General features: G+C 42.4%; 1 protein-coding gene across 4 annotated transcripts in view; it reads right to left on the reverse strand.

The window, feature by feature from the left end:
* The window catches only part of Upf2 (UPF2 regulator of nonsense mediated mRNA decay), a 51,162-nt gene extending 27,841 nt beyond the window's left edge, over positions 1-23,321 (reverse strand). For 3 of the 4 annotated variants that reach the window (XM_065437703.1, XM_065437702.1, XM_065437700.2), the window contains exons 1-25: positions 22,970-23,321; positions 22,482-22,650; positions 22,280-22,389; positions 21,832-21,864; positions 21,173-21,257; positions 19,182-19,258; positions 19,039-19,119; positions 18,924-18,953; positions 17,007-17,126; positions 16,085-16,132; positions 14,704-14,916; positions 12,508-12,732; positions 10,831-10,870; positions 10,676-10,740; positions 9,833-9,919; positions 8,495-8,576; positions 7,024-7,149; positions 5,991-6,103; positions 5,413-5,498; positions 5,008-5,116; positions 2,570-2,627; positions 2,421-2,476; positions 2,074-2,190; positions 1,835-1,936; positions 305-388 (exon numbers count right to left, since the gene is read on the reverse strand). In XM_065437703.1, coding sequence (XP_065293775.1) covers positions 305-388; positions 1,835-1,936; positions 2,074-2,190; positions 2,421-2,476; positions 2,570-2,627; positions 5,008-5,116; positions 5,413-5,498; positions 5,991-6,103; positions 7,024-7,149; positions 8,495-8,576; positions 9,833-9,919; positions 10,676-10,740; positions 10,831-10,870; positions 12,508-12,732; positions 14,704-14,916; positions 16,085-16,132; positions 17,007-17,126; positions 18,924-18,953; positions 19,039-19,119; positions 19,182-19,258; positions 21,173-21,257; positions 21,832-21,864; positions 22,280-22,389; positions 22,482-22,650; positions 22,970-23,020 — 2,367 coding nt within the window. In that variant the 5' untranslated portion in view covers positions 23,021-23,321. Of the gene's footprint in view, positions 1-304; positions 389-1,834; positions 1,937-2,073; positions 2,191-2,420; positions 2,477-2,569; positions 2,628-5,007; positions 5,117-5,412; positions 5,499-5,990; positions 6,104-7,023; positions 7,150-8,494; positions 8,577-9,832; positions 9,920-10,675; positions 10,741-10,830; positions 10,871-12,507; positions 12,733-14,703; positions 14,917-16,084; positions 16,133-17,006; positions 17,127-18,923; positions 18,954-19,038; positions 19,120-19,181; positions 19,259-21,172; positions 21,258-21,831; positions 21,865-22,279; positions 22,390-22,481; positions 22,651-22,814 lie in introns of all 4 variants that reach the window. The other variant, XM_065437701.2, reaches the window with a different exon arrangement.
* Positions 23,322-23,399: the final 78 nt, after the last annotated feature.

The raw sequence follows: 23,399 nt of genomic DNA on the forward strand, positions 1-23,399 counted from the left end.
TAAGAAGGTGGATCTGGCCTTAGCAGGCCTTCAACATCTGTTCATGCCTTCACCACGCAGCACTACCCTTTACACACTTTTTTTTTTAAACTACAGTTACTCTATAGACCTGACATAATCATTTTGTGCATTATTGCTGCCAGCATCACCAGCTGCCCCTGAAGTTTCTGTGACCAATGACTTGAGAATTGCTGCTGCTGGCATCACAGTACCAATAGCAATGGCATCAATGTGATTGCTATCACCATCGGATTGTGAGATCTAGTTTGTATTAGTGGGCCACTTGACAAATGAACAGCTATACCTTTTCAGTGTTGCTCTTTGCGAGGTCTTTGTAAAGAAGCTTGCGAATATACTCATGCAGTGGTGGTCGCACGGCACGAACAGACTGCAAGAAGAAAGGAAGAAATGAATGGACATGAAGAAATGTTGCTTCCTGCTCCATGAAAAAAATGCACGAAAAGGTTTTTGAATCTCTCCAAACAACAAAGCCAGATGCTTTGGAAAAGCTGCACATCACACTCATGACAACTCAAGGTCTCTCAACCACAAGCCACACTCACCGTCTTGCCAGCTCAACGCCATATTACCAAACAACCAGGTAACATAAGCCAAATTATAAGAATAAGAAAGCTGAATAATAGAGTACTGCACTGTTACAAGTTGTACTCTTTACCCTTACTTCACTTATTCAAACTTCTGTACATGTGAAGCTTTCACCTCAAACAGTCATCAAGGTTAAAGAATTATTTAAAAGTTGACATTACAATGCCCCCACGAGAACCTTGTTTAATCATGAACAAGGCTGCTGCTCGGGGGTTGGAACGCCATGTTTTACAACAAAGCTATTAAGATCCTTAATTTTGTTAAATGCTTGCTCCACATGCGCACGTTTTGTGGGATACATATACACTTTATTAATGATAATTTACCTTTAGATGCAGAACACAAACAGCAGGAAACTTGCAACAGCAGAGACTGACAAGAAATAGACTGTTCTTAGATCACAGTGATTTTTTTTTCAGCAACTTTGCCACTGCAGATTTCGTCTGCTTCAGGAACTCGCCAGAATAAACTTGCTCGAAGCAAGTGCCCCTAGGCTTCCTTTCATTGCTAAAATACTTTCAATGAAAGATACGGAGACAGAAAAGAAGAACTTTTTAATAAAGAGAATTTTATGTGGAATTTGCGGGGAGCAACCGTACCCATCTTCCCCCACATACTCACGTCGTCGCGGTGGCACGTTTCGGATGTGTCGAGAACCGGTGTAGACAAGGGACAGGCTCACTACACCCTCTCCCGGCTCTCTCTTGCTCTCGTGACACGTGCACCCTCCCCCCTAACATTCCCCTCGCAAAGGTAAAAAGGTATAAAACAGCGTCATCAGGAGAGACCCTCTCTCTCTGGTGCCAGACCTCTAACCTGCTGCGTTTACCTGCTGCAACCCATCAGTGATCTAGTTAGCCTGACTATCCCAGGCAAGCCTATTTTTGTTATTACAGAGAAGACTTCCCTATGCCAGTCTTCTTTATTGCTTACAGCAATAAACATTCTTAGGGTTGACGCTGTTCGTTGCCTCATTCGTTTGAACCCAACATAGCTGCAATTACACGCGCTACGTGTTGGGGAATACCAGGGAATGACTGTGTGCGTAGCTAGATCTGGAGCTCACCTTCAGTCCTAGCCACACGCAGCGCATACTCCCACAAACTCAATGCAACATTTGCAAAATGGTAAAACAAGTCCAAATTCACAAACTTTATAAAAAGATCAGGAAAGTTGGCAGGTGTGGCTCAAAAAAAAAAATTTAACACAAAAATTTGTGTATGCTTACCATGGGTGCTTCAGGGGGGTTGCAGTAGTAAAAGGCATTTTCAATCATAGTAATGTACCGGCTATCCAACGCTTGAACAGCCTTCTTTCGCATCATTTGTTCCTGGGAGAAGGTGCAAGAAAGCTTGTAAATCAATGACAGAATGCTTGACAGCTGGCAGTCACATTAAAGCTGTGTTTAGCGTCCAGAGCTAAGGTTATTCAGCAAAAGCAAACTTTAAAAACAAAAGGAACACTTACTAAGTAAACTTTTGTCCTCTGATGCGATTCAGGTGATCGGAACAGAAAGCGACCGCAGGTCTCAAGGAGGTTGCAAGCCATCTCAATGTAATGATGGCTGAAGTCCAGGAGAAGGTTCTGTATGAATGAAAAAAAAAAAAGAACTGTTACCTTAAATACTCATCCAATATGGCACTACACTCTTTGTGGCTACCACGTCCAATAATGCTACATTTTACACAAAGAACCATATATTTCATCTAGCTTTATGTTCTGATCAACATTCTGTTTTTCAGACTAAGTGACAGGGATAAACATATTCTGTAACAAATCATTTTTTTTTATGATTTCTGTTTTCTAAAACTTACCTTCAAACAGTAGAGGGCATCCGACTTGGGGAAAATGTTGAATTTCACGAGTTCTCCTAAACAAAACAAAATTGCATCACCGTAAGTATACGTGAAAGTGGGGTAAGGGTATAATTTTATGTCTAGAGTGAACTCAAGAATCGTCTTACCTATAAATCTCATTGTCTTCACTTTGGACTCTATGTTTATTTGGTCTTTCTTTTTCAGCTGAAATGCAAGCACACACACACAAGAAAAGAAGAAATCAGTTCAGTAGTGTTTAAAATTAAGCAGTATGGAATAGAGCAAGTACTACGCACTATGAAAACATAGAAGAAATAACTGAGCCATATAAGGAAGTGCCATCTGATTTGTTCACCCACTTTCATATAACTTGAACATTGGTTAATCTCTTCTAAACAGTTATTGTGGTTCTGTGATATAACGAGTCCTAAAATCTTAATTTATGCTCGAGCAATTAGCAAGGGAAACACCTGCATTCCGACCTCCTGTGTAGGTATTTGATATGTAGCTGTATATTGACATGTCACCATCTTTCATTAGTGGAATAAAAGCATTACAACACACAGTTTCCCACAGGGCGGAGCACATCCGAGACGCCAATGCACCGGCACCATTCATATGCACACACCGCAATGTTATCCCTGCAATACGAAATGTTCTACAAGGTTCCACAAAATGTGGAACACTGTGCTTGTCACGTGAGAACATGTGCTGCAGAGATAGCAAGCAAGGCTGTAAAGGAACTTTCAGAGCACTTCACACTTATTTTATTTACGCATTTCAAATGCTCGTAGCGCCACTGCAGCATTACAGAGAACAGTGGTACAGTAGCAGTACTACATTGTTGTACATGGATGTCGATTATGAACGCATGTTGACCGAAATTTCTGGTTAAGGAGGCAGTGAGGCAGTTCCATTCTGACAACGTCTTTGACACAAATTAATGAAAAAGACAAGCTGACATGGAAGCTTGGCATTTCAACTTTAAGATATTATGATGATTAACACATGATGAGATGTAGGATGGCTCAGCGAAAAAGTATATGCTTGAGGACAAGATTTGTGAAAAAACATTCTGTGACAAAGATACAGTCAGACATTTTCTTTCTTTGCAGTTTACAGCTTCTTTTGTTAGAAGCCTACAGGTTTCAATAAATGGCCTGAAACTATTTTTGGATATTCCCACCACACAAATAAGCACAAGTCTGAGCCCTTTTTTGTGAGTTATCGTCCTTAAAGGGACACTAAAGGTTACTATTAAGTCAACGTGGACTGTTGAAATACCATCACAGAAACCTCGAAACGCTTGTTTCGTGGCAAGGAGAGACTTACTTTAAGAGAAAATGCGTTCTGAAGCGTCCGCGTACCTCTAGCGCAGTTCAAATCGCCCGCCCTCCGATCGAGGAGAACTGACATCATGGTCTCATAGTGACGTTGCGCCATCGGTGAGTAGAACGGCGTCCGCAGACGGCGCTACGGCTATGGCCAGAAACAGAGCCGACAGCAGAGCGAAAGCGGGAGTATGGTGGCTAGTGGAAGGAGAAACTAATTACGTCCCACATTACGTCCCACGGCACACGGAAAGTCCGTTTTCGTTAAACTATAGGCTGCGGCAAGCTCGCAGCGTGGTCGGCGTGGTCTGTGAGAAGTGACGAGCCTTTGCGCACTCGCAACAGGGCATAAAAAAGTGCGAATCGACGCAAAACTAGGCCTAGAAACGTGCTTCGCCACAGCCGACCCAGATGTCGTTTCCCGCACCGCCACCAGGCGCCGCTACTATACCTCAAGCTCCAGCGCAAGACGCCCATAAGCTGGTACTTTATTCTATGACGCAAACTTCGACGCTCGTCGCAATGGACCCTGACACCGACAGATTGGCTCGCGATGGTGGGCTCAACTTCAGCGATTTGAGCACCGACGAGCGCGACCTGCTGCTGAGGGCTCGCACTGCCGGCGTCGTTGCGTACTACGACGGCGGCCTCGACACCGGCTCTCCGGAGCGGGAAAGCAACGAGGGCTTCCCACGACATCACATGGACGTGGCATTCTCGCTGCTTGTTCCAAATGAAAGTTTCGCGAGCCAGCAGAACCCTCACAGCACGACGCGATAACGAAAGTACTGAAACTCCAAAGCGTGCGCGGCGCAGAGTCGTGCGCGCAGAGTCGAGCGAAAACGAAACCTTTCGACCACCCATACTACTGAAGGGTAACGTCAAAATCTTATTTTTTGTTAGAATCGAGTAGACGTAGACAAGTAGCATTTTCTTCCGTCTTATAATCGAATGAAATGATATTTTTAATACGAGTAGTTGAGTATTAGTAACATAAATTACGGGGAGACCTTTCGTCATCGGTTTAGTACCGGAATGTCGCTGGGGGGTCTCAAATCGTGTCATGCATTTACCTCAATTTCTCGGTTACTAAAGCTCTGCTCGCGATTATATTGACGCCTTAGACGTTCTAGAACATTGCTCTACCACTTTAACTTGACTTTCTGGTAACCTTTAGTGTCCCTTTAATATGTAAATTTCAAATTGCCACAGTAACACTACAGGACTTAAGGCATTAAATGCAGTAAACTCACGTGAAACTTGAAGTCCTGTTTCAGCATGCTGACAAGATCATTGGCCACATCTGGCATGCATGGGGCAAGGGTGGCCACAAATCGGGCATAGAAAGGCAACAGGTCCAACCTACATTGTGGCCAAAAAAGCAGCAACGGTTATTTCCAGTCTTGACTTTCTGCTCCATTATATAGCACTCAGAAAAGGAAAAGGAAAGAGAGAAGACTTTAATTTTCTCAAACATAAAAATGTGAAAGAATCAGTGTTTCAATCATATTGTTTGCAAGAAAAATCTGTGAACATCTTAGAAACAAAAAAACTGGAATTACACATGTACTGACACAGTAAAGTGTTCACTGATATATGCAAGGCATATGAATGATCAGAAAAAAATATATATATATGCAAAGCAATTGCAAACATACCTTGTTCTGGGAACGAGGAAGAGAGCTTTGATTAGCTTGTTACGATTGGGCTTGGTGTTAAGGCTCATGCAGAACTGCTCTGCAGCCTGAAAAGAAAAAAAATGATAGAGAGAATTGGTTACGTACATAGCTTGATAATGTACATGCCTAGTTGGAGCATTTATGGATTCTTTAACTCAGGAAGTTGGAAGTGTCACTGATTCACCCCCCACCCCCCATAGTGTTATTGGTTGATCGATTCATTAGCTTCGGCAGAGGTGTAGAACATCATGTTGCTCTTCCACAGTGAATTGCTGTGAACGCTGTGGTCAAAGACGACATCAACACAATGCCAGAAAACACAATTCTGCTAAAGACTGCCTTGACAAAGAACTGTACATAAATTTATTCACTTCCATGTCATCACTGTAGCCATAGCTGTGTGTTGTCTATGATGTATAACTGCTGTGATTCATGCATATCTCTAGAATATTTAATTTTTTCTTTCTGTCATCTGTTCACCAACATTTTCTTGCCACCACATTACAATATGTACGCATGTACACAGTGACTGCACATCAGCGAGCAAGAACACTCACCTGATCAACCATTTCCCGGCTGACACAATGAAGTAATGAGTTCAGAAAGCCATCCAAGAGAAGCTTGTTGGCTGTGCCTGGCCCGGTGCCAGGTGCGGGCTCCTCATCAGGCGCTGCATAGAATGCCATCAATGACTCGGGTCATGTTTGCATGCTTTCCATCCAGGGAAATGACCAGCGTAGATAATGATATACAATGAAACCCCGACCATTCAAAATCTCTTCTTTCAAACTGATGGATAATTCTAACTGCTCTGTTGGTCCTGGCAAAATCCCATGTATTTTAATAGAGGTAAACTCCAGCAAATTAGAGCTCCAAAAAATGCACGACGATTATTTCGAGCAAAATTTCTCCCTCCCATGGATTGTTTTTCAGACAAGCCCGAGGCAAAGGTGAAGGTTCGATGCATTGCTAGCTATACTTAAAAGGAGCAGGAAGGAGCTCCCAGTGTGCGCTTGTTCACATTACCGCGCGCTCGATCACATCATTTCCAACAATAGGCACGTGGAGGACGGCGCACGTCACGCCACCATCCTCCTCAGCTCAGCCTCGCACGTTTTCCTCTGCACCCACAGCAAACGATGCGAGGACGACTTTATCACACATGGACTTTGTACAGAACCCAGGCTTCCTTTAGCACAGGTCATCTTGTGCTGATGGAGGAAAAATAAGACTTTTTCAATGCAAGCTTAGTGATGGTTTTGGTTCTGCATGCTGTATCGCCCAGTTGATTGGGCGCTATATTTGAAGGGGCTCTGCTTTGTTCAAACTCTGTCTTATTTTAATAAATTTCCAGTCCTAACTAATCTGACTCTCCTTGGAGTTAGAATTAATGAGATTATGCTATACTACCACTACAGCCAATGAGACAATAAGGCACCTGTGCAGTTCTGTAGTAATTCTACTCAGGGTAATTCTGCTAAAACTGCCGCCACAAGAAACATTTCACCCCAACTGTTTCACTAAGGCAGGGTTATACTGCATCACTTCAGCACTGGCTGTACCCCGAAGAACAGTTCATGGGCAACCAACCTTCAATTTCCTGCAGCAATGTCTCAGTTAAGTCCTTCTCCTCTATTTTACAGCCATTGTCCAGGCGGGCGTTCTCCCTTTCCTCTTCAATCTCGAGGGCACACTCCATTTCCAACTTCTGCAAATCTGAAGACAAAAAGAAAACGAAGGAATTAGGTATAAAGGGGACATTAACATAAGCTCACTGAGAACTTATATTAATACCCTGCAAACTGAGTCTATTCTTTGAAGTATGTTTATGTTGCTTATTACGTAATTTCTTTTATGTTGTGATGTGTTGCCATAGGTTTTATTACATTAACACTGTAAAAATTGTGTAATCCATTCTTTGTTTATAACCGCAACTGATGCCTTTTTATTTATATATTATTATGTAACTAAGAACAAGAGGTCCCGCTGCAGTTTATAACTGTGGGACCCCTTTCTGTATAACTTTTACTGCATATATGTACCACATATATATGTACCACTAATACTTAGCTAATAAGTTTGAGTACTCTTCGCTTAATATTGACGTGTACAGTGTTTGTGTTTTTCTGGTGACCATTTATCACCGCCTAACAACTGCTACAAGGTTGTCGCTCTGCACAAGACATGCTTTTACGTATTGGAACCTTCTCGAATGTTGTCGCACAATTCTATAGCAGAACCATTTTTGTAATCAGATTGCACATGCAACGTGAATAGTGGCGCACATTCTAGGATGTACATGAGCACCAGCAATCATGCTGGAATGTACAAAGACTCATGTATAAATAGCCGATGTGCTTGACCCATAGATCTTATTTTGATGATCGACAATTGCGCTCGCCATTATTGTTGTGCTTGAGAGTTACTTGCTCTCCTGGACTCACATTCACTAAATAAAAAAGTTAGTTCGGTGACTCACAGTTGTGCGACTGTCTTGTTCTTCATTGTTGCTATATTACAATACACTATGTTGTTTCTGTATAGGCTTTGTGCGTTACTTTAAACAGTAAGCGTAATCATAAACTGGGTTGTCATTTTTGCCCACGTACACACTTGAAAAAAACTAGTGCAAATGAAGCAGACACAAAGAATACACAACCAAACACTATAGGCATCTTGTGCTCTTGTGTCTGTTTTATATGCTCTACAGTGGCTTCAGCAAGTATGAACCAACTGGCCCAAGGACAAGTTATCCTGCGAACAAAACTGCCTTCCCCCCCCCCCCCCCCAACTTCTGGATAATCCAGAACATGCAGGAGGTAATATCTCTCTGACACAATTTACATAAGGCATCAGACATATCTCTTCAACACTGGAAGACATAATCATTGCATCCTTGAGTTATCATAAATGTTACACAACTCACATGTATGCGAAGAAGCCTTGCAAAGGGGGTTGAAGCAATAGTACAATGCAAAGTGTTGATTATATTTTCTGCTTTCAAAGAGCCCAGTCTGTCCAGATTTTCACTCAAACCATAATAAACTGAATATGTACTTACCTTCTTCCAAAGACACATCAGCAGACTCCTCTACAGAGGAAACTGTGCTAGTGGTAGCCTGTACACTGTCCTTGAACAAGATCTGGGGTGAATAAAAAGAAGACAAAATGCAGCTAGCCAGTCACGAGATTTAGGCTCGCTTTATCAACCAGCTTTTTATTAACCTTAGTAATTAAATGCATGCTAATGACTTCATGATAGCAGCGTGACACAATGAAGCTAAGTTCCTCCATTTGACAGTGGCACTACCACGAGTGTTGCGCCAATGCTGTCGGCTTCTTTCATCCCTTGTTCAATTTGCACTAAATAAAGAGTTAAGTACTCGAGGAACACAAAAAGCCTTGAACTATTCCACTTAAGCGCACCACGTGTTAGGCAGGGAAAGGCAGCATGCCTTTTTCCCACCTGCTAATAGTGAAGCATAAACAAGCAAAAGTATAAGAACTCAAATACGACAAAATTTGCAAAAAACAACAAGAACCCATGCCAAATTTCACCCTGCGTAGCTCTTATCCTGAACCATACTGTTGTAATAGGTGTTATATCCCTTTCACACGGGCAAGTTGAGTCACACATGGTTACTTGAAAAAAAAAAAAGTTATGTTTTTTTTTTCAAGTGACCATGTTCTTAGTACAATGACTTGCTGTTAGAACACCCCTTGTGACAGCTTTTCATTTTCTGCGCATGCCCCCTTTTGTACATATACACATGATGTGACAACGCAATAAAATATTGTTGGAAAGCAGCGCAGTGTATGTAGTCTCTCGCAGTCCTTGTCCTTTGCGCTGTACGTCGTTTTTAACATGGATAAAAGATATTTTCAGTTTGTATAATTCACAGGAATATTGGCATTTCCGCTACACTGAAATATGTAGTTTTGGTAGAACAACATATGACATATGAGGCAGAGACTTGGAGATTGACAAAGAAGCTTGACACCAAGTTAAGGACCGTGCGAAGAGCAATGGAACGAAGAATGCTAGGCGTAACGTTAGGAAACAGAAAAAGAGCGGTTTGGATTAGAGAGCAAACGGGTATAGCCAATATTCTAATTGACATTAAAGGAAAAGAATGGAGCTGGGCAGGTCATGTAATGCGCAGGTTAGATAACCGTTGGACCATTAGGGTTACAGAATGGGTACCAAGAGAAGGGAAACGCAGTCGAGGACAGCAGAAGACTAAATGGAGGGATGAAATTAGGAAATTCACAGGCACTAGTTGGAATCGGTTGGCACAGGACAGGGGTAATTAGAGATCACAGGGAGAGGCTTTCCATCCTGCAGTGGACATAAAACAGGCTGATGATGATGATGGCGGTGGTAGAACAAAAATCGTACCCCAGGTATAAATGCCTTGAGATCAGGGAGATTCTCATAAAAACTGCGTGACTCCTCGTCTTCCCACAGCGAGCTGCTTCCATCCAGCTGGAAAAGAAAGAGAAAAAGTTGCAGTTTCACCCGGAAGGCAAGGCATTGATTGCAAATGCAAATTATGAGACGAATGAAGTAAGTTTATTGGCCTTATACATTGCTGCACACATCCACTTAATAACCAAATTAACAAGTGTAGTATCACGCATGCACAAGCAACATGAACACATCTCACTTGATGACTGCGGACTCTTGTTATAAAGAGCATCAGCGGTGGTGAACAAATTGCCTTTCATGCTACCTCTCGCTTAAACGCGGACTAGGCGTGAGAGAACACAGCGCACTCTAAGCGAGTGGCTAGTTTGGATTTCCCGTTAGCAACCACCACAGATTACCTCCAAGATAGGGCAGGCCCAGCTGCGCTATGTGCAGCCACGGCCGGAGTAGAACAGGAAAAGCAAGCTAACCTGTTCCCTTACCCTCCCTCCTAACCCACACACATTTGCTGCTCCACTCCCTCCCTTGCGCGCGCGACAAAACAGCACGCTTCCTCCCCTGGTCGCATGAGATCAAGCCCCCATCCGTCTCGGCTCACCCTTGCCCGCTTTCCCTCACTCCTACAGCATAAGGCATGCAGCTGCGATGCTATCGCACTTAGACTTCACACGATATCTCATGGCAATGCTGACGGTGGAAATTCGCCTGGAGTGTCCATATAATCATTATTGCAATAACATATGTCACACACTGAAAAGCAAGATTGGCTTGCTGTAGACACATATCAAGCTCCATAGCAGACATGATCCTTACCTCTCCGCCCTTGAACCGATTGTGGATGTCAAGTGTAGCGGCGTCAGTCTCCAGCGTAGCAATTTCTGGGCAAAACAAAGCAAAAATTTACCTTTCTCCCCCCTTACGGCCTAGCAAAAGTCTGCATCAGCCACATGCAAAGACACCACGCTTACCTTCAAGTGGCAAGTCAGGAACATCCTCATCTAAAACATCCTGAAAGAGGAAATAATGTTTCCATCATATTGAGCAAATGCATATAAAACATGTTTTCCACATAAAGGGCCCCTCACCAGGCCACAAACCAAATTTTGGTTATGCATAGGAAGTTGTTACGTGCCCTCTAAGGAGTGTTCTACCAGAATAATTTTTCAGATTAGTTCATTAATAGCAGATATAGAAATATTTGAAGTGAAAACACATGATTACAGGAGGTGACCATCACCACCAACAAACACATTCTCGCCATCTGCCCCGTCTAGCCTCCGCAAGTGAAATTTCTTCCCTGAATTTTCCAGTACCAGAGCAGGAGGATATAGTCTTGACTACATCATGGGCCCCGCCTTCTTTTGCTTTTTTTCCTCTCTCTCTTGGGTATTCTGCTGAGCGGCGCACTTCCGGTGACGGTCTCGTGCGCAAACTGTTGCGTTTGTCTTGTTTTGTGCAGCGGACAATTTTGCAACCTCTGCGCAAGAACACCTGATTAGCTGTATAAGTCAGTGCCGCAGTCTCAAGCACATAGGCAGACGCGAGAGGATTGAAAGAACATGATCGTAGCACTGGAACACGGTAGAAAATGACAGTTTCATTCTCCGTGTGCAAGCATGGGAACAAGCAGATGAAATAGAAGTACATCTCACTAGCCATGGTGCGAAGTTTTTATGTTTTCTAATTTCTCTGAACTTTATTTATTAGTCTATTGAAGCACCAGATTAAACAAATAACTGATGGTGCCTTGAATAATTCTCGAAGTCATGTGTCACTGTGAGTGATGTCACAGCACAGCCATGTACAAAGCGCACTTGCACCATTGACGTCGACTCTCTGGCTGGGAGTGCGGCGCCCATGAGGAGAAGAGTAAACAGCATTTGGTTTGAAATTTCTGTTCTTTCTGCAGTGTGTAGCGATGTAATACTTAGCAGACACGATCATTAGCGCACATTGTATGCACTGCGATTTTCAGCTCAAAATGGCCAGACATGGTGAGGGGCCCCTTAAACTAAAAGAAGGGCACCAGAATCAGGATAAATACTGCACCAGCATACTGTAGAATGAGGATGTTAACTAGAGTTCCAACCCAGATTAAAATAGAGCAATATTTTCATACGAAAAGATAGTCAAGAGTACACACAAGAGCCACAGTGCTGAAAGATGCATACACTCCCTACCCCCTAATAATAGGGATTTTTTATCAGAAGGTGCTAAAGAAAAGCAGTAATTCTGGTATAAGAAATGACATTTTAACTAAACATCAGCTTTATTGCAAGAAAATAAAATCCTGGCCCTGTCTCTCTTGAGCACTCAGCAGAAGGCCTGAATTTCCAACTCTGTATTAAAGACAACGAACTGAAGATCTGCATCAACAAAAAAGACAACATGCATGAAATTAGAGGTATGTTTAATGAGAACTACAGCAATGCCCCAGAAGATACATATCTACTCTTTATTCTGGGCAAAACAAGCCAACACTGCACTTAAACATAGCTAAATTAAACAAAACAAGGAATATCTCTGAGAAATCTGAATGCTAACAAAATAGTTGTTTAGTGGGAAAGCCATTTTATTTGACTTCTTTATTTACACATCTGCTAGAAATGTGCAGAACAAGAATGAGTAAGAGAATGGCCACATACTGCAAACTGCTGAGTTCCTGTGAGCAGTTTCTGGAAGGCAAGGTGAGCAGCTTCACATTTTTCCTTCTGCTCACCGCTGAGTTCGCCCTTTGTCTGCAGGACACGGCGATTGTGTGCTTCGATGCCCCGGAGATTCTGGTGATCACGCAGCAGGTGCCGGCAAAGCGAACGGTAGTACTCGCGCAAGATGCTCTGCAGACTCTTCTGCTTGTCTGGGGTCAAAAGCTGAAATGCAAGCAATCCATATTGGTCAGAATTACCACATGAAGCCAACACACAATGAAGCCACGGAAAGCATTAGGAAAATGAATTGTGTTCTTTAAATAATAAGAAACGGTAAAATAATGTGTAACAAAATACAACCTGCCATTGATAGGAGCCAAGCCGACAACCTCCAAATGATGTGTGCCACGCTCAACCAACTGACCTATGGAAGCGGTTCCTGCTCCATTCACTTTATAGGGCATTTGCACAAGTGTACTAAACCGAGCCCTGCGAGTGTTAGCCAGGACCACTCGTGGACAGAAATTTGTTCGCTGACGATATGATGAGCACGAAAATTGACCTTAAGAATAAACTTGGCAATTTAGTGTTTCTGTTCACAATGGCGTCGTGACCAACAGTGCTTTGCTGTTTCTCTAATTTTTAGCTGCCAGATCCCACTTTAGAGCAGCAGCCTGAAACGAGAAAGTGCAAAAGTTTCGCTACTATGTAGCATGTTCCCTTTTTCCCACAAAAGCTCATACAGCTACTAATCACATTTTACTGTTTTATGCACTGAGTGACAATACAGCATGGCAGATCCCTGCAGCCTTGGACCTACGAAATAATCTAACCTAGACTTATGTCACCAAGGTATAAGAACCGGCTGCTTTGGTAAACAATATTGAATCGACTGCAGTACATGAACAGATGTACAAGTAATACGGAAAGACACAACTGCTTGTGTTTGTCGCAGTTAATTGTCTTTCATTTGTTCCTGCACTCTGGTGACTGCGCTAGTTTTGATTAAAAATTAGGCCTATAATATTTGCTACAATTAACAATGATTTCATAATGATAAGAGCTGGAACTAATGGGCACTCATTTTTGAAGGAACTGACGAATAGAGAGGCCTTTTTTTCAGCAAGAACAATGTGAAGAGTTACCTAAACAGTTGTTCTTTTTTTAATTATGGAAGTACAAAATTGCACTCAGTACATTGCACACATAATCTTAAAGAGATTCGTTAGTACACATTTCAAAGTAGCCAACACAGTTTAAAGTAGGCATTAAATGTGCCAGTTATACCTTACATTTACATCATACTAGTAAACTACTACACTGCACATCATGATGCACTGTCGGTGCATCATGATCTGTTTCGTAGTCATATGTTACAAGCAACACAGCAGCAATTCAGCAGGCCATAGAATAGTCAACGAACCAATTTTCCGGACGCGCGATTATTCGGACGGCTTCGCGGCGCCACCACATACCCCATAGAGTCAATGTATAAGAATGTCTGAAATTTCGGTTGCAGGAACCCTTTGCCGTCCGACTTTTTGGATTTTCTGCTGTGACTCCAGGTCTGAAACAACATTAATCAAAGCCACCACCGCAACATTTTGACAATCTCGTCGGCTCGAACCGGTGCTCTCACACACAGACCCACTGGCAGCCACTGTGGCAGCATTAGGCATATTTTCCTGCTTCAGCACTCACTATTAAGCTTCTTGCCATTCGGTACCGCATTTTTCAATGAAAGAATTCACCGTTGTGAGAAATGGCATTGACCCCGCCTTTGCAACGCACGCCATTGGCTTCGAAGCTCGGATAGCAGAACGCGAGGCATAATGCCGGTGTCCAAAAGTCAGCTTAACCCCAAAACAGTAGTGTTACGCGGTGAAATGTACGAGTAGGAAGGAGAAATTCTCATGGGACACCCTTAATTATACACGTGTGCATCGGCCATCACCTGTCACAGTACAAGCACCAATATGCCTAGTAAGTGTACAGGCAAGCATTTAGAGATCTTTCGGACATGTTCGCAGCGATTTGAGCCCTTATAGGCAATAAAAGACATGCATTTATTATTTTTTTTTTTCCCAGATGTTTTCGTAGCCCCTAGGGCTGTTGACTGCATAGCACTGAATTCTGCCCCCCTGTGCTATATAGGAAATAACAAACTTCACCAAAAAAGGGCTTCTTACTTACGTCGCTTATCGGGACATCACGAATGTACTTCTGGGCAAGGATGCGAATCCTGCGAGGAACCAATCCTGCAAAGTCCTCGCCACAATGCTTGCAGAAGCTGATAAGGATGTTTAGGTTGTTGTGCTCTTCACGGTCACTACTTGTTAGAAATGTAAGTAGGTTTCTTAGCACTGGTAGACCTTCCTTTTGAGTAAACACCCCACAGGCAAGCAGCTGCGAATGCAGAAACAAAACAAAAGTAAGCATATCATTATCGGGATGATTCTTGCAAAGTCAAATGCATCATGCATCATTCCCTCGCATTTGGTCAGTCATTTATACCTCACACTGCAAAATAGTGGAATAATCTGCCATCGCACATTGTAACGGAAACAAATGCGTCGAAATTTATAGACGCTCTACACAGTACCATGCATACCAATATATCACGTTTCACTCTCTGATTAGTAAACTGATTTTTCTTTAATGCGCCGATAACCAAAGCCTCCACGACGTTGTCATAGTTTGTAGAAATCATTTAGAGTTGCTGTACTGATAACTATTTTTATTTCTTTTTGTTTGTTTTTTTGTTTATACGTTGATGCACTGTAATTATTTTGTCCCAGTTTTGTTTTTCTATTGTATTTACATTTACACGCTGTTTGCCTCACCGATGTAACCTTTACCCTATGTAATACTCTCCGTAGAGGGCCTTTAGCGTTATTGTGAAATAAATAAATAAATAAATAAATGTAAACATGTACATGTTTTCAATAACAACCCGGGCAGCTCACAATGGAAGATAAGATTAATGTAACAGGTAAGATACTGTAGCAGATAAGTTACTTTTCTAGGTGCACCAGATACAGGCATTCGTAGCATTAACAGTAACCAGTCCCAACATAAAGAAAGAAAAAGGGTACACTAGACTTGAGGTGCACGAGACTCATCTGTGCAAAACCTAAAACCCACTTATGCAATGGCATCAAGTCATGTTGTAGGATAATACTGCAGCTCTGTTTCCGTATTGTGAAAAGAAATGTACAATATATATTCCATGGCTGCAATCACATGATGTCACTAACTGCAAGAGTCTTTCCGAACAAAAATGCAAGGCACATCTGTGAAAAATAATTTGTTATGGAATAGCACAGATTTGAAGGAATAAAACAAGAACAAGAGCAGGTGAAACCTCCACATGACTTGGCTGCAGAAATAGGGCATCTTGGTTAAACCATAAAAATGTACTTGTTCATAAAAATCAAGTTATTCAACTAATTTTAATTCACTACCTTTTACCATTTTATTAACATATCATATTTTATCTCATAATCATTTAGTGAATAAAAGTTGATACATTCTGGTGCATGCACAAAAATGAAGTTACCATAAGAAAACTAACCTCAGCAAAGAATCTCAAGTCCACCCTGATCTTACTCAGATTAGTAGCCTGAAATAGAGAACATATAGTAGATATATGCACAGTACAACTTTGAAGAGGTACACAACAGCACGAAAGAGCATAACATTTCAAAAAATAACAGCTTTGACTCAACTAACCTAAAGGTAGTTTTGCTTGCACTCTCTGATTTACACAAGCAAACATCGTGAACATGTCAATTGTAAGACCATGTTATACATGGTATTGTTCATTTTTAGGTGCCTGTAAGCAGGGACTTCACTAAACCCATTTCCACATTAGCAATGACTAGTCATTAAATGCTGCACATGTTGTTAACTCAATGCACAGCAGGTCAGCTGATAGGTCAAACAGGCATGAGACATTCAAAGAAGATACAAAAGAAATCACCAAGTGCAATAAGGATGATTGAGTATACTACCAAATACTTGAATCTGAAAAGTACAGAAGCACTAAGTACTGAAAGGTAAGGGGTGCTTGTTCCTTTTATGAAGCATTCAAGTTACAATCTCGACTACACTACCAAAATAAAATCTTTGCACTCAGAAAAATGCGTCTTCCAGAACATGTAGACAACTAGCCATTGATTATCAAAGACAATGCTACCAATAATGAAAGGATGTCCAGCTAAAACATACAAAAGCCATTAGTACCGCAGACTTACATGAGATATTAGAGCTAATTTATCCTCAGACGCACATACTTAAAATAAAAAATAAAGGCAGAAGGAAAGACAACAAAGTCACAGAAACAAGTTACCATCAAAAAGTAGTTAGAATAGGAAGGTACTAGTAATGAACTGTCGCATGAAAGTATTTGTAAAGTATCAAGTTAATGATAAGTGTGCTGAGATAGAGCTACTTGAGTAGGGCACAAGCTTGATGAAGGCAAGCCTAGCACCAACCTTGTCGTCCTTCTTTAGAGGGAGTGCCTTGAGCCAGTTTTCAAGCAACTGTGTCGAGAACTCGGCGTATCGCTGGTGCAAAGATGAACACACAATCACAGCTGTCTGGATGTCAGACATCTAAAAAAGAAAAAAGAAAAGAAAGCAGAGGGGCTTGATAAGACAATGAAGTAAGCACTTTCCAAACTGCACGGGAGTGCTACATCGTGCAACATTAGATTTCTTTTGGAGAAAATTAAGAAAATTCTGGTCATAAGCAATTACAAAAAAAAGAAAACCAGAAAATGTAAAGCTGGAAATATCAGTAACAAATCCATTTGTGCCAGCACGAGATAAACAACATTCCTATTTTATTTGCAATTATATATTAAAAATTAAATTCTGGGCTTTTACATGCTAAAACCATGTTCTGATTATGAGGCACACTGTAGGGGGGGGGGACTCTGAATTAATATGGCCAGCAGTGGATCTTTAATCTGCACCTGAATCTAAGTACGTAGGCATTTTTGCATTTTGGGTTGCACTTCAAAACCACAATTAAGAGTATTTTGCTTATTGCTAATCAACTATTCAAATCACTGCAGCAAACATATGAGAGAAACCGGGCGAGTGCAGCACCCATGTGAGAGAAGCTTCTCCTGCACTTTTGACTTGATGCCGATTACACCAAATGTCACGTAGAAAGGAGCATTAGGTATATGTAGCTCTTCTAGTCTAGATAAGTCTGTAGCTCACTAAAGTTCAAGATTCACACAGGGCAGTGAATACAGGTTGGTAACCACGTTTGGATGCATTACTTGGTCATTTCTTCCAGGTTAAATAAGAAGTCTGTGCTGTCTGCAGTGATGCCAGAGTAAAAAAATAGAAGCAGAGAGAACAGAGCAGTGCAGCCATCGTTCGTAGTAACAGTGAAATTGGACAAGTACTATGACAGACAGTGACAACATTTTGTCATCAGAAATTCTAGGTTTTCTTTTATTTGGCATCACCACAGATTAGGCACACTTCTGATTAACTCTGAACAAAGCAAGGATTCTTGCAAATAAACCTGCAATTAAACCGCGATCGCCACAAAATTTCATGTTAGTGCGAAATTGAACTGTAAATGAGCCAGCGGCTTAGCCAGAAAAGTCACATATACCTGGTACTACTATTGATTTGGTACATAATTTACGCATCATGCAAGTTTTCCCAAAATGCCCAACCCTGCCAAGAAGTCCACTCAGCATACAATCTATAAAACACAGTAAGGACCCCAGATGCAAAGAGAGAGAGTATTTCCATCTAAAGCATGCTCTAAATCAGGGTTTTCAAGCATAGTGCAAGCCTTAGGACATTTGGGTGCAGCCTGCATACATCCTTCTTGCCTCTGTAAAAGGCTTAACACATTGACTGAAACACCAGTGTGTGGCTCACCTTCCACATATGCAGCTCGGTACTTAAGCTGAGTCTAGGATCAAAGTGCTGAATTATCACCGCCACCAGGCTGGCGTCTTCATTTTATGTCTGCTGTAGGATAGAGGCTTCTCCCAGTGATCTTTAATCCCCCCCTGTCTTGCATAAGCTAACTCCAGCCTATGCCTGAAAATTTCTTAATGTTACTGCATCACCTAGCCCTTGGCCATCCTTGACCATGTCTCCCTTCCCTTGCAACTCATTCTATTACTAAACCTCCAGTTATCTGCTATACGCATCACGCCGCCAACCCAGTTCCAGTCCTTGCTCTTAATCTCAACAAGAGTATTAGCTACCTCCATTTGTTCTCTAGTCCAGTCTAGTCTCAAGTATTCCTGTCTCTTAAGGTTACACCTATCAATATATGGGGGACATGATGTGCTAAATCATTTCTATTTCACTCACACTTTTACTTCCAGTAAAACAACAACAAAAAGAAAGGCCTCTTGGCTTCAGACTTACCTTGAGTTTGGCTTCCACTATGGCAGCGGCCTGAAAACAAGATACAAGGAGTGATCATCTCATCTCACTGCCACGTAAGTTGCTCAACTACAGAATATTTGTCAATACGCCATACCACTTCACTGATGTACTTGGTCAGATTGAGGCCCGCCATGTCCTTCAGGAGGGAGTCCCGCTGAGCTTCCGAGATTGTTTTCTACATGAAGAAATATCTCTTATGAGTGTCAGCTGCATACAATGTAATGTGATAGTGCTCACCAGTTTTTTTACAAAAGCTGTATTTTTCCGCAAATTTGAGTCTAGCCTGCTGAAGAATGCCTCTTCTGGACGAGTGCCTGTAAATTCAAAAGAAGCACTCTTAGGAAACATTATGAATAATTTAATGAAAGTTGGTATGTAACCTAGCAGCCACGCTGCCTAACTCAAAGGGGTCCTAAACAACCCTTAGGGCTAACGAAACAAACACAGCCTGCGAATAGCATACACAGCTGTAAGCATCTCAGCCAACTTTTGCAGTCGTGCGCAGCGCGCGAAGCTTGCAAGCAGAGTGCAAAGTCACCTTTTTCTCTAACGTTCTCTTTTCAACAGAAACCTGCGCCTTGCTCTTTCTGCGCACTTTGTTTTGTAATATAGTAGATCCCCATATGCGACTGCTATTGGCCAATAACTGACATCAATCAAGAAGGTTCTTTGGACCAGTGTGCTGCTTCTTTCTGCTACTGTGTATATTTATTGAAGCAGTTTAATAAACAGGCTGAAGTAAGCGAAAATGTGCTTTCGGATTTCGATAATAATTACGTACTTCTGGAAGAAGCAGGCTATCGTCTGCTCATACTCGGCCACAGCCACCTGCGTAGGAATAAAATTTTGACCACCCTGCTTAGCGGTGTCGCAGCCATCAGGTCTCGATTATTTTGTGACTAGTTCTGAACACACAACTAGCTAGGAACCAGGTGAAACTTGGTCAGACCACACGCGCACTTGCCAGCGTGTGGTCACACCTGGCCACTTCTGGTTAGACGCCTTGGCAGACTTCGCTTCAATATGTGCAAGTTGGATGCAGGTACCATCTGTCGGTTGAACTGGTGCAGGCCAAAGCCAGTCCGCACCCCGTAGCACGGTCTGATTACAGCATATAGCCCAAGTGCACACTCAAGCCCTGCCATGCAAAAAGCAAACACTGCGCATATGCACTACAATTGCATGTATCTGCTGTCTGCAACGTAGCGCAGATTTTGCAACTGCGGCAAGGTGCTGCGACAAGTCCGCCGGCTGAGCGCACTGCGGCTCGCTGATAACAATGGCGTTTGGCATGCCAAAACCTGAAATAGTGGGTCTGTGTGGACATCCAAAATCAAATTTGAACTGCGCACCACGGTGACGTTCAGTAGGCGGAGCATTGTGGCATGCCACGCTCAGCCGTAGCCTTTGCAGCACAAGGCAATGAAGAAAGAACTGGAGCACAGCGAACGGGATCATGCGCAACCTTTGATTGCCAATAACTCCGCTTCTGCTGAATGCATTGAAGCACTTTTTGTGGCAAAGTGTTTCTGAAAAGGTCTATTTTAACTTCAAATGCATTTCTCAACTTCAACAAAAAGTTGTTCAGGGCCCCTTTATTATGTAGCGTGGAGAACACATATACAAGTAGCAGTAGTGATGATGAGCAATAATTTGATTATAACAGTCTATAACGATTAATTTTTATGTTGGAAAGAATTTGAGCATCTTAGATTTTGAGCATCTGTACAACAAAATATTTATACACTAATTTTCAACTGGCTCCTCATTAAAAAAATTTCCCATGCTTATTGGAAAACCGTAAGGAAAGCAAAAGGATAGAAAGCAGCAGGACAGAAAGATTGCTGGCCTTTGACGATTTTTACTTTGGAAAAACATTACAATTCATGTGACAACAGACGCGGTGCAGTCAATATGCAAGCCACTCCAAACTCCTACTGTATGCATAACACAATGGCACTGACAAATATAACCAAATTCACAGCACGACTGACACACAGCTATCACCTTCTTTTATTAATGCAAATAGGCCTCATGTATCAATCTGCATTTTTCACTTTTATATTTCACTTATACTTTATGTCACAATTTCAACTAACCCAACATTCCATATTAACTATTGTACCTGCTCCAAATTTTCACGCCTACGTACATCTTTGTCATACTGGGCATGATGACAAAAAATGCTTCCATTAAAAAAAACAAAGATATGGCAATAGTACTCTTACCAGCAGCTGTTAAATTCTTGCTCCGAAGTTCTGATTTGAAGTTCAGTCTCTCTTGAACTTCTGCCGTGTATGCATCAAGGAGAGCCTTGGACAAAATAAGCACAAGTATCAGAAACTGCACAAGCAAACATTTCACAGTTCTATGCCAATCTAACGTCTGCTACATCTAAGACAGTGAAGTTGCGCAGACGAGTTCTCATGCTCTTTGGCTAGGGGTCTGTGTGTAAGCTCACAGCCTCGCTCAAATGCAGCAGCAACTACTGCTGCATTCAAGCGCAGTTGTGGCTTGCTGTTCTTAGTGAAGGCTGCCACATAGGCTGCATTGCAGCAATGCACCATCAGCTTTCACCGTTACAGTCGTACACACCCCTAACTAAAGTACAACATGAAGCCAGTATAATACGACGAGAGAAACAAAAATTACGGATTAGTTGTTCAAAAAACTGTGCATACGGGTTGTTATCCACTTATACACAAGATAACATTTATTTTATAATCCTTGATCATTACAATTTAAAGCAAATGTGGAGCACTGATACACGTTACGTTGCATTTACAATTGATATGGACCATGCCACCCTTCATTGGTTCACGGAAACCGTTGCAGAACTCCACTTAACAGCTTCAGTCAAAAATAATGTTATATGTCTTTCACCTACCTTTTCACTTTCTTCAACAGCGGCAGCATTGTCCTGTGATTAAGAAAAAGAAAGAAAATGTTTAGGAAATAAAAAGGGCAACATATTTTCCTGCAGGGTGAATGTGCCTCTAATGTCAGCAAGTAACCTTTGCCCTTTGCCAGTGTTAATGTTGATAATTAAAAGGTAGAAAATTTCTCATATTGCACAACTGTTGGCTGGCTGCATAGCGTGGATGGACATAATAATGTAGCTAAGGGAGGTCAAGGTATTGTATTTTAACGAGCACAGTAGCTGTGTTACCGCCACACAATGTAAAATAAATAAACACGTAAACACGTGGTTGTACACATAGTTCGTTTATGAGAGATACTAACACAACCTCAATCAAAAGAGCTGATACTGTAATAAATGTGCAGAATTCAATATTCAGTCTAAGATGAGTTCCTGCAATAAACATGATCCTTACTTCAACTGAGCCGAGAGCCACTTCCTCTGGTGGTTCTTCTGGGGGCAGGCTGTCAGCCCGTTTCGAAACCGTGTCACCCGAGTTGTCATTCGCAGAGACGACGTCATTTTCTGGGAACAGAGACAAAACGGAAGTCAGGCCGTGTTTTTAAGAAGCCTGCGGCAGCGATGCGCCGGCAGAACAGCGAGGCTGGCCACAGTACCTTGTTTAGCATCGCCACCAGCACCGGGCGGAAGGTTATCGCTGCACGGAACCGCACATTTCTGGTCATTTTTCTCAGCTTGCAAAGCCCTGGCTTGCAGCCGCCGACCTCTCTCCTCCCGTTCTCTGCGCCAGCTCTTGCCTTTGACTTCCGTTTTCTTCTCCGAGTCCTGTGAACCAGCGTAAGAAGAAATAAGGTTAGGCGTGCTCGGTCCCAAATGGCGAGTCTCTTTATCGTCTTCGCTGCGGCCAACGTGGATGGCACCCAACAAATGTATTGTCTTCTTCGAGGAAGCATGAAAGCATTGTTGCACTGCAGATACTTTAAACTCACCATCTGTGGGCGTTGGTTTATCCGTTAGAGGCACCGAATGTGCACAACAATCAGTAACGCGCGCAGCCACGAGGTCTCACCGATCGCACTGTTTACACCACACACGGCGCTCAGCCACACGACGCTAACACGATCCTGCAAGATGTGGTGCTCACGCGATTGATGCAGCTGCTGTGCGCTGCTCTCGGTTTGCTGCTGTAGACCATGCCGAAGGTGAAAATGCCGCGGCGGGATGCTGTTACCACTTGCCGAATAAACTCCTACGTGGAGAGTGCGGAGAGTCCACGGGCACGCACAAAATTAAAAGATGCGCGCGTCTTAACCCTGCGATACGGTGCAATAAGCCGTCACGACGCGTGGACAGTGAGATCACATTCCGACCTGTTTTACAAAAGTTTTCGCGAACGCCTCAAGTCGCATTTGGCCACAGTTTAGGTGGGAAAACTTTATCGCATTCTGAAACGATCATGCTCACATATCAACACACAACCATGTTTTCGAAACCAAGCCACCTGGCGTGCGTTCTGAAAACCTAATAATCAAATAATGTTTGACAACAGTGTTCGATAATAATTATTCATAAGC

Source organism: Dermacentor albipictus, chromosome 5 (genome assembly GCF_038994185.2).
Source record: "Dermacentor albipictus isolate Rhodes 1998 colony chromosome 5, USDA_Dalb.pri_finalv2, whole genome shotgun sequence".
NCBI lineage: Eukaryota > Metazoa > Arthropoda > Arachnida > Ixodida > Ixodidae > Dermacentor > Dermacentor albipictus.